Below are 11,599 nucleotides of genomic sequence, written 5' to 3' on the forward strand. Positions count from 1 at the left end.
CTGTTTCCACAAGACACTGTAGACAGCCCAGGTAGTTATAGTTGTGTTCTAGAATTATGTCAAGTTCCATTACAGTGCTTCAGACTACATGTTTTTTCTTTAAATTGATATAACTACTTACAAAATATGTGATCATATATACCATTACCCCTTGCACCATGATGATTTGTTTTATTTCATATAAAAGACATTTCAACTTTTCATGCAAGTGGCCAAAATAAATTGCTCAGGATGTTATGAGTTAACATTTCACAAGAATGTTTATTTTAATATACACAATAATAAAAATCCGAACAAAGTATAGAAATGTTTAACTTCAATATGTGTGCATTTTTTCGTTTTCTTTTTAAAATAACAGGTTTTGCTCTTAAGTTAGACATGAAAAATGCAATGCAAAAGGGAAGATGAATGGGTTTTATCGTGTGAAATGAGTGGCTAAACAAATTTAGCAATGCAGCGTAGCAACAGGGGGTTAAAGGTTACAATAAACTTTGTGCTGTTTGGTGTTTTACCATTTGCCAGTCTGCATTTGCAAGTTTACAGTACTTTATTACAGAAAATGTTTTAATCGAAACAAAAGGTTTAAAATCTACATGATCCATTTCTTTTTAATAGGAAGACATGCTTTTCTGTGACTCTTGTGATCGAGGGTTCCACATGGAGTGCTGTAACCCACCACTTTCAAGAATGCCAAAAGGTATTGTAAAAAAATACCCTGGAATGGGAAAACTAAATGTATATTGACCTGTAAACATACATCCAAGTTTGATATGGATTGTTTACAGTACCTGTATCTGATGATGGTTAACATTTAATATTGTCGAACTTGTGCCTTTTAACAGGATTGTGGATCTGTCAGGTCTGCAGGCCAAAGGAAAGGGGAAAAAGACTTCTGCATAAAAGAGCAGCCCAGATCAAACGACGATATGCAAAACCAATAGGAAGACCCCAAAATAAACTCAAACAGCAAACACTGTATGTTTTTGTTTTATTTATTTATTTTTTTACCTTAAACGTTTGAATAAGAATACAGTAATCCGTTGCATGTCCGACTGTGGTGGGCTAAATTAAGGGCTGATATGCTGGATAAATTAGTCCTGTTTTATGTAGCATTCTGCACAGCTGTAACAATTACTATATTCTCACAGTTATTGTTTTGAGATTCAGCTTTTATTAGGGAGCTTCCCTAAATCCCCTTGTTTAGAAAGATTCAGGGTATTAATGCTTGGGTATTAATGTGGTGTGGGTGCATGCATTTGCTGCTGAGTGACAGGCAGGAGATCGCGACTGAGGTTGAAGTTGATAAACCCCAAAGGCGAACAGAATTTATTTATTGAACAGCTCTCGTGACACTACCAGCAATGGCAGTGCAGAGAACATACAACACAGTGCACAAAAACTTTGGTAGGATCTGCAATATCTGAACTAATGTTCTCTATTCAATAATAAACTAATGTTGCTGAAGAGGTTGATCATGGCAGGTAAACAGTATGGGGGATATGTGACTGGTGGATATGCAACGGATTACTGTAATAGTAAGTTAATTTAGGAATCCGTAACAGGTTGCTTATGTGTTTGTCATGTTGCCAAAGCTGTCGCCACACACCTTGGATAATTTACTTGGTGACCTTTATCACCAATCCTTGTGGCCATATTGTAGTACTTGAATATTCTATGTGCGTTGTGTTTACAAAAACTAGTTTTGGATTCAGTGAAGTATTTAAAAAAAAAAAAAAAAAAATTATATATATATTTTTTTTTTTTTTTTTTTAAATCAGCTCTTCCAGTCCTCATGTTCTGAAAAACAGTATTTTTGTACAATTTAACTAAATGATATCATCTTTTCTGTGAAACTTCCAATTTCTTTATTTAACTTTTTTCTATGAATTGTAATAACCTCTGAATTGAAAATAACATGCATACAGTAAATTGTTTTATTGACTAGCCTGAACTACTGTTATAAGGCCTGCACAACTATCTTAGAAATCAGATAGATGATTTTTCATGACCCTCTCTTCCTGGAAAGCACCACAGAAATTGGCATCTGCCAAGAAAATTGTTGTCCGAAACAGGCACACCACTCTTGCAGCACATTGTATGCTTCTATATAAGCTGCAAAGACGAGACATTTCTGGAAAGGCAGTTGCGTTTTCAATAAATAGGGTTGACTGTAAATCGGATTCTTGGGGAAAGTCAGTGCATGGGATGTGTCTGAATACTGGACAGAATACACACATTGTGTCTTGTGTTTTCCTCCTTGTTTGGAGGTTTTTCAAAAAAGCATACCCATCACTTTAATTGTCGTTGACCAGCAATCTGTGTTGATGGTCAGGGTTGAAATAAACTCATGACCAGTACTTACCTGTGTTTTCTCTTCATTAGCATTCAGCATTTCTCTTGGCAGCAAATTATCACAAATATCCTTGTCCCTGTGACTTTTTTTAAGGTTTTAAATTGTAATACAGCAGTCTGCTGAGCCTCTAAGCTTTGTGTTCTATTTATTTTTTATTTATTTAAAATGGTTGATATTTCTATCCCTAGTTTAAATGCCAGCATTAATCTAATAGATTCTTTCTTGGTTTTTAAAAGTTCTTTGCAATTGGAGCAAATTAAATGTTTTTATACTTGGTGGTCAGAGGTCGCTATGACCCCTTTATTTGAACAAAGTAACAATAAAAAAATGCAGGCCAACAATGGAGGGCTTTTACTTATTTATTTTTTTAACGTTTTGTTTGCCCCTAGGTGTGCAGTCACCGGCGAGGGATCCACGATAGCACTGGCGGGAAGGGGGTCACCTGGTAGGGGTCAAAAGATTAAAGTCTGTACCACACCTTCATCTGGTCATGCTGCATCTGTGAAGGACTTGAGCAGCAGATTGGCTGTAACAGACCCCTCTCGGGCGGGTGATACCACCAAACTCACCACCACCACCACCACTTCTTTCACGTCCACATCCACCGCCTCTAAACTTAAAGTTAACAAGAAAACCAAAGGTCTCATTGACGGCCTTACAAAATTTTTTACACCATCACCTGTTGGCCGCAGGTCACGTGGCCAAATATTAGACTTCTCAAAGCACTACCGACCAAGGAAAAAGGGCCATCAGAAACTATTATGCACTTCTCATTCCAGCACGATGGCAACAGGTACCACTCAAAAGCTAACACACTCTGCACTCCCACCCCCTCCCCCACTGCCTGGAAATAGCCCCAATTCACAGAAATCCAACAATTCCACTTCTGCTAACTCCCCACAGAGCTCTTCCAGCCTGTCTAGTGTTCCCTCCTTTAGTAGCCTTTCTAATAACAACCAGCTTAAGGGACTTTTTGATGGACTTTCTCATATCTATACCACTCAGGGACAGTCTCGAAAAAAGGGACACCCTAGTTATGCACCACCTAAGCGTATGCGACGTAAACCGGATTTGTCTTCCACATCAAAATCTTGTCCTCAGCTTCACGGAAAGAAAGATAATAAAAATAGATTAGTTTCCCATTCCTCCTCCTCTGGGTGGGGGATACCAAGAGGACACACTTTTAAGACAGTTCATTTCAAACGAACTTCTTTCCTCAAAAAGCACAGGATGCTAGGCAGATTAAAATATAAAGTGACCCCTCAAAAGGGGACCCCCTCACCAGGGAAGGGGAGCTTGGCAGACGGAAGAATTAAACCTGATCAGGATCATGGTAAGCAAAAAGGTCAAAGCTCCAACCAAACCTGCGTCCCGTCTAGTAAAATACTTTGCTCACCTAGGCCTTTTTTTTTCTTTTGTTCTTCCTTCACTTTCATAGGAAAGCAGAAAAAACTTTTGCCCTGTTTTCTAATGCTGATTAACATTTAAAATGTTTTTCGACTAATCCTTTACCAGCAGTATTTTATTGATTTATTTATTTTGCGTCTGTAGTGGCGCTAGGATCCCAAACCGCTTTCATATTGCTGCTAACGGCTTCTTGTGCATGGCCAACTTTCTATGTTGCTCCCCTGCTCTGTCCCTGCCCCTTACTTCTGCAGTAGTGCGGCCATTGTGATTGCCTGCTAGTAGTGATTTATAGCAGGATTAGCTGGCCTTTCCATTCTACATTTTCCTCTGCTGCATAGCTTTTCACAATAGAGTTCCATCTTCACTCTGTTTCACAAAAAAATCCTGTTGGCTTCTCAATATGCAATGCATGTCTCATTTGCATATTTGTGACAAAGTAACATTTCAATGCTGTCCCTTTTATTCCATGTGACCATGTGAATCATCCTTTTTTTTATGTAACATGTAAACTGTTTTGGCTTATTTGAGCCATTTCAGCTAAGTTAAAAGGGTTGATAAGTAACTAAAGAGCCCAGTTCAGAAAGTATGGTTCAGCAAAGAATTGCTGAAAATTGTGGTCAGCTCTGTACTGTGTATAATAGTATCTCTAGTTGCAAAGGCTGTAAACTGTTGCAAACTCTTGTCAAAAAGAATTCATTCCATTTTAAATTGCAGTAATACATAGTAACTTTGTTATATCTCTGTATTATGGCAAAATTAAATCAAGAAGCACAATATAAATGTTTGCGTTTATTGATTAGCGGCATATAACAGGGAAATGTTGCAAGATATAAAGTGGTGCTGTGTATGTTGATTGAGTTCACCCCACAGTAGTTTTTACTTTCAGTACACCACTTGTATATTGAATATATATAACATATGAACTGTTAAGTATAATGCAATGACAGTGCCGAAGGCCTTACTTATGTCTGTAGAGTATGTTGGATCTAATTTGATTATGTGAACACCTATTACCCAACAGTTAAGATATTGCCTGGAGTTTAATACCTTGCTGAGAACAACATCTTGAATACTAGAACCAATGCAGTGTACTACTGTAGCAAGGTACACTATGTCTGAGTATATTTACTCCAGATATTGAACCTTTTAAATGGCTGTTTTTGTTACCATTGGACTGTTCCTTTAACATGTTGCACTTTGTAAACAGCAGACAATGAAGGCACAAAACATTTCAAGCAAGAAAATACAGACATGGGTGTGGCCAGCACCAAGGAAAATGTCACAACAGAGGATTTGCAAATGTTCAAGCAAGCCCAGGAACTCTCAATGCAGGTTAGGAACCTCAAAAGTGTTTTTTTTTTTGTTGTAAAGTGATATAGAAAACTCCATGAAGAAATAAAAATTGTATTGAATTGTATTCTCTAATGTATTAATTCGGAAGGAAATATGTGCTTCATTTAAAGTGCATTGATTCCATTGCAGAAAACTGGATGTCCAAGCCTTGTAGACCCTGGTCGTTACCCTGCAGTAATTGAGTTTGGAAAGTATGAAATTCATACCTGGTATTCTTCTCCTTACCCACAGGAATATTCAAGGTACAATACTGTGTTAACATCACTCTGGTACTATGTTCTTTTTTTTTTTTGCCCTTAACATGTCATTATTAAGAATTTGTAATCTACATTTTGTTTTGGACAAATTGTGCACGGTGTGACCTGCAATTGAATTTTTTTTTTTTTCAGGTTACAGAAGCTTTACTTGTGTGAATTCTGTCTTAAATACATGAAAAGTAAAAATATACTTAAGCGGCATTCGAAGAAGTGTGGTTGGTTTCATCCGCCAGCCAATGAAATCTATAGAAAGGACAACCTTTCTGTATTTGAGGTAGGTTAACTTTATATACCAGTAAGATTGTTTATAATTGATTATATTTAGATGAAAAACAGTTGATTTGAGTCAAATGGTTGACAAGCTAGAACCCAGATAGATTATGTGTTATACAATACTCTAATAGACCATTCGTTTTAAATTTGTCAAATCACAACCTTGCAATCTGAACCCAGATAGAATTAATACATCCTGTCACTTTTCTATTCATCTGTATTTATAATTTTGTAACATTGAGTGTTAAAAGGTTAAGCATGTTTGGGTCTGGTCACTACTTGGATAGGAGACATGTATTTAATGTTAATTGCAGCTAGAAATGGTTTTGGTTGCTTGGTACTAGTCCTCTGGGCCTAGGTTTATGGTAAAGTCAACCTTTTTTACTAGGAAAGGCATGAAAATCCTCTAAAAATGTAAAGTTAAAATTAAAAAAATACTTATTCTGATTTTTTTTTTAAAGGTATTATGGGACAATCTGAAATTAAAGGAATAAGATAACTACTACTAAATTAAAAGTAAAAAGAAAAGTATTGTTGGGAAAAGTTATGTTAATGTTATCTTACTGGGTATATGTTGTTTTTCCTTCCAGGTTGATGGAAATGTAAGCAAAATCTTCTGCCAAAACCTCTGCTTGTTAGCCAAGCTATTTCTTGACCACAAGACTCTGTACTATGATGTTGAGCCATTCCTCTTTTATGTTCTAACTAAAAATGATGAAAAGGGCTGTCATCTGGTTGGATACTTTTCAAAGGTAAAACACTTTTTAAAGCAGATTTTAATTTTTACTTTGGCAAAGTATTTAAGTGCTAGAGATGGTACAGTATTATTTATTATTATTATTATTTAATTTTTTTTACTATAATTGATATTGTGCTAAGGTCTTAGAAATTCTTATACTTTATTTTAAGGCTTTCTACATGGAGTCTTTTTGGAGAAAATAAATTGCATCAAATTAGTCAAATTGTTCCTTAGCAGCAAATAGGGCGAAACTGCATGTTTTCAAATTAAGTGAAAAGATGAATGCCCAAAAGGAAATGCATAACATGCTAAAAGGGCAAACCTGAATCTCCTGATAATCTGGGAGATTTTTGCTTTATGTGTTTGAAACAGTAACACCCTGTGAAGCAAAGCCATAATCAGAACTTACAGCCTTGGAGGACCATGCAGCTCCGAATTGCGTACAGGCCGACCTGCAAGCGCCTGGCCAGCCACTGGGGTCACTGGTGTCTGCTGAGCCAAGGACTTCCCAGGCGACCTAACCCCTATCCCTGCGCCGCCCACTGGGAACTCCCGTCCACGGTCGGCAGTGGCATAGCTTGGATTCAAACTAGCGACCTCCAAGCTATAACTGCCTGCTTCAGTAGTGGTTTGACATACTTGATCTGTTTCTCCTTCCCTCAGGAAAAGCTTTGCCAGCAGAAGTATAATGTCTCCTGCATAATGATTATGCCCCAGTGCCAAAGGCAAGGATTTGGAAGGTTTCTCATTGATTTCAGTAAGTGCCAAGCTATATTTAAATTAATAAGCTTGATTTGTTATAATATAAAGTCAATTAAGTAACATGTCTTTATTTCTTAAATTACTTGGTAATCGTAATTCTATTTGCATATAGAGAAACTTTTAGATTCTGTGAGTGCAATGAAAACAGAGCCACTCAACCCTAGTTGTTATTACCCTGGTAATCTGTAGTTTTAGATTTCTTTAGTTTCCATTTTTTTCTATGGCAGGAAAACTGGTATCATAAATGTAAATGGTCTTATTAGGGTAGTTTCAGCAGAAAACAAATCATTTAACTGTATAAAGGATCTTCAATCTGTTATGCATTATTTGTTTATTGTGACCCATTTCCATTAAAACATTCATACATGGGTCGAGTTTCAAGTTCTGTTTTTGTCTGAGGGCTTAAAGTGTGGTCGAAACCTAAACCTGTGCCTTGATTTTAACATTGTACAAAAGTTTCACATTCATGCCTTAAATGTTTAAGTACAACAAACAAAAAAAGTCCCAATTAAGCTCATAAAGCAGTTGACACATCAACAGGTCTAGGATGCGAGTTTTAGCAATCACACATTTTAAAACATGCTCTCAATGTGCATAGAGGAATGTTTCGTTTGGTTTCAAATACATTATGCATCCTTGTTTTAGAAAATGCTGCAGACCTGTCCTATTTGTGCTAGTAATGTAAGGGAAATAAGTGTACCCTTTCACATACACACAGAACTTTTTGACTAGGGCTGTATTATTTTTTCTCTGGTTCTGGATGCAGGTCTATGTGTTTTCATACAAACTCATATTTTAAACACCCTCTGTAAGATGGATTTTCTTTCTTTTGTGGATATTATCTACACACAGTTTGGCTGTCATGCACCTGTTCACAGATGTTTCAGTTTCTTAGGTGCTAACTGCCTTGTTAATTGAGTTATTAGCGGTGCAGCTAACATTATTGCTGGATGCCCGAGTGGCTCGATGTTACTAACACTTTTCAAATTTCTTGTGTGTGCAGTCTGTAAAGACCTGTTAATTGAGATAAAGGATGGTGCCAAATGCTTGTTTTAAAAGGAACCTGAACTCAACCCCTCAATGTTCTGTTTGGAGCTGATCTTAACATACATTAGAATCCCCATCTGTTGGTAGAAAAATATAAATAAATCTGTTTTTTAATTATTGCTGATACAATTGAGTCTATGAGACTTTGCTTTTTTATTTTTATTTATTTTTTATAATCTGTGAATATTTGGTACTTTTATCATGAGGTGTCTGCCTTCAAGTAGAAACAATTTCTGAAAAGTTGCTGTTCAAAAGTATTCAAATCTATGTATTGTGTAATGGGATCACTTTGCATACTTAGATGATGCAGTTCAATAAGATTCCAATTACTAAGACATAATTACAAAAAATCTTTTGAAAGTAATTTCTGAAAGTAACATCACAAATGTAAAGTGTAATGCAATAAAATGAACCAGCATGGAAACTGGATCTATTTGATTGATGCTTTTAAAACCTGGCCCCACTCTTGCAGATGGGAGGGCCTCACAGTCTGCATGAGAAACTCTCAGTACCCAAGCTGTTCTTGTGTTTTGGCAGCAATTTGGTTTTGTTGCAGCTCTTTTGTCTGTTTTTTTAAGGAAGGTAATGGGGTCTAGGATATCTGTATTTGGAGAGCTATAATGAGGCATTTTGATTTTCTCCTTCACTGTGAGAACTGTTCAAATGATGCAGGGGATCTGTGATAGGGAGAGGGTGAAAATAACAAAGAAAGAGACTAAGGGGGATTGCACACTGTCAAGTTCTGTGGTTTAAACAGTCTTTATTGGAGAAGGTGGACTAGTTTGGGGCAGTCATATTTGAATATAAAAAATATATATAAAAGGAATGGAAGTTGTATCAGCCAAAGAACAGTTCAGTGTATCAGTGATGTAAATAACATGGTCTGCATAACATGAAAGAGCTCCACTATAAACAGCAATCATTTTCAGATTGTTGGGATTCTTTCTTGAACTGGGATTTTAATTAAATATATATATTTACAGAGAAAATGAGAGAAATCTGAACAAGTTAATTTCATAATGACCCTTCCCCAGTCATGTGTCCTCATTGTCCTTTACAAGAAAAAATATGTCCTTGTGCCAATGATAGTGTTATGGGACTCACAAAGCAGTGAAATAAACTGCTTTGCAGAAATTCTTTCTGGCACTAACTTGAAGTCACTAAAACCACTAACCACTATGAAAAGCTACACCAGTGTGGTTTAAAACTAAACCATTCTATGGCAGTGTAGTGGAAATAAACTTGAATGTGTTTAGTAGGAAACGGATATACCTGAAAAGAGCATAAATTTAGTAAAGGAATAATTGATCAACTACATAATTGACATAACTACATAATTAATAGATTTAAAAAAAAAAAAAAAAATCTGTTTTGATCTTGCCCTACTTCTGGGCTAGTGAAAATGTATTTCTGCAAGGGGTCATGCTGAGTTACAGATGAGCAGTATGTTGATAACCAAATAAGTGTGAATTATTCTGATCTATTGTCTGTGGTAACCAATCCTTGACTGCAGAACTGTATGGCTAATTACTGAAGGCAAGGCATAATTATTTTGCACTTTTCTATTCAGTTACTTCTGAACATTGGTACCCACTAGCTTAATTTCATTATGTAGTACAAATTGTTTTGTATTCTCTTTTAAAACCTGGAGAGCTCTATAATAACAGTGATTCAAAGTACTTGTAGCTAACAACAGTTTCACAATTCTCCACCGTGTATACCCATTCATTATACAGGTCTCAAATGTGCATTTTTGAAAGAAATGTTTTAGAAAACATATTTGATATCTGGTACTACTCTAGGTTAAAGAAACCTCTGTTTGCAAGTCATACTTTTAGAGTGTGTTGCATTTCCTTCTTCTCATGGAGTGTTAAATTGTCCTAACCCATATAGATTCATATTGTAACTTACTTTGACCCAGAGGACACTTATGGGGTGAAATGGCCAAGGAAGTAACTCAGTAAGAATTCCTTCATGGCATTACTTGGAAGCAAAGATTTCTTTAACCTAGAGTAGTGTCTGCTATACCAAGTTTTAAAACGTGTTTCTTTTAAAAACTCCACATTTGAGGCGTGTTTTTGTTGATGGAAGATTTATGAAATTATTGTGTTGGCTACCATTTCTTTAAGGTATAAATACTGATGGTCCTTCTGCTCATGTTAAGTTTTCCTATGTGTGTTTTGCTGATAAATCTGTGACTCTTTCCACCTTAAAATACAGGGATTCTGCATCATAGACATTTTCTTTCAGTAAATCCTGTATTGATTTTAAGTAAAGGAGAAAGTAAAATAAAAACAAAACATTGCTTTTTATTATTTCCATAAATGTTTACTGAGAGTTGGGATGAACACTACAATGTAGGGAACTGACTTGTGTTTGTTTCATTTTTAGGCTACCTTCTTTCAAGACGAGAGGGACAGGCAGGATCCCCAGAAAAGCCACTCTCTGATCTGGGCCGTCTGTCATACTTGGCGTATTGGAAAAGTGTCATATTAGAGTATTTATATTGCCACAAAGATAAACATATCAGTATCAAGGGAATAAGTAGAGCTACTGGAATGTGTCCTCATGACATAGCAACTACTCTTCAGCAGCTCAATATGATTGACAAGCAGGATGGCAGGTGAGATTAGTGTTTTCAGTTTTTTACAAAGAAAAGTGTTTACCCTTTACCTTAAGACTAGGTGCAGGAATTAAGAATATTTGCTTTTTACCTGGATTTGGACTATTGAAAATTAATTCATATTTGTCTAATTGTTTAGTTATTTTATTATAATTATTTAAATATATGTTAAGCATATTATATCTGAACTGTTTGCCATGATTCCACCATACAGACTACTGTATGTTTAGTGAGGATTTATTTTTTTATGTAGTACTTATATATTTTGAAGAATAAAAAAAATGAACCTAAAAAACTAACCACCTGATGTATTGTAACAGGTATAGGGTTCATTGTTGGCGTAGAAGATTTAATCAAAACACCAAGTTTATGTTTTATGGTAGATATTCTCTAAGCCCTTATTTAAAACCTATATGAATTCTATAAGATTATGCTTTGCTTAAATAGTGTCTCTGTATAAATGGCGTGTTTAATCAGAATAAAAAACTCAGTCAGTCAAGCTTGACACAAAGCTCAGTGTTAATGTTGTCATAGGGAAGACTTCAGGATTGTGAGAGGTGATAAGCATTCTCATCAAGGGGCTTACATTTAACTGCGCTCACCCCACAGTTTTAAGGCTTTAACAGGATGCCAGGATTGGCAAACAGTACATGCTCACCTAGATTGCTTTAGAACAGGAGTCTGAAACAGCTGGTTGCCTTCACTGAGGCATCAGTAGTGATACAGGAACACAAGATCATTGGTCCCTTTTTAAGGTTATACATTGAAGTTGTTGTACACCTAGA

The 11,599-nt window shown here is 36.0% G+C and overlaps 1 protein-coding gene across 8 annotated transcripts in view; it reads left to right on the plus strand.

Moving 5' to 3' along the window:
* The window catches only part of LOC121321814 (histone acetyltransferase KAT6B-like), a 42,954-nt gene that overhangs the window by 25,146 nt on the left and 6,209 nt on the right, over window positions 1–11,599 (plus strand). For 5 of the 8 annotated variants that reach the window (XM_041261033.1, XM_041261036.1, XM_041261032.1 and 2 more), the window contains 9 exons: window positions 616–697; window positions 843–975; window positions 2,743–3,686; window positions 4,968–5,092; window positions 5,243–5,355; window positions 5,503–5,644; window positions 6,234–6,395; window positions 7,046–7,139; window positions 10,583–10,814. In XM_041261033.1, the coding sequence (XP_041116967.1) occupies window positions 616–697; window positions 843–975; window positions 2,743–3,686; window positions 4,968–5,092; window positions 5,243–5,355; window positions 5,503–5,644; window positions 6,234–6,395; window positions 7,046–7,139; window positions 10,583–10,814 (2,027 nt within the window). The remainder of the gene's footprint in view (window positions 1–615; window positions 698–842; window positions 976–2,742; window positions 3,687–4,967; window positions 5,093–5,242; window positions 5,356–5,502; window positions 5,645–6,233; window positions 6,396–7,045; window positions 7,140–10,582; window positions 10,815–11,599) is intronic. The other 3 variants (XM_041261039.1, XM_041261040.1, XM_041261037.1) reach the window with 3 other exon arrangements.

Source organism: Polyodon spathula, chromosome 10 (genome assembly GCF_017654505.1).
Source record: "Polyodon spathula isolate WHYD16114869_AA chromosome 10, ASM1765450v1, whole genome shotgun sequence".
NCBI lineage: Eukaryota > Metazoa > Chordata > Actinopteri > Acipenseriformes > Polyodontidae > Polyodon > Polyodon spathula.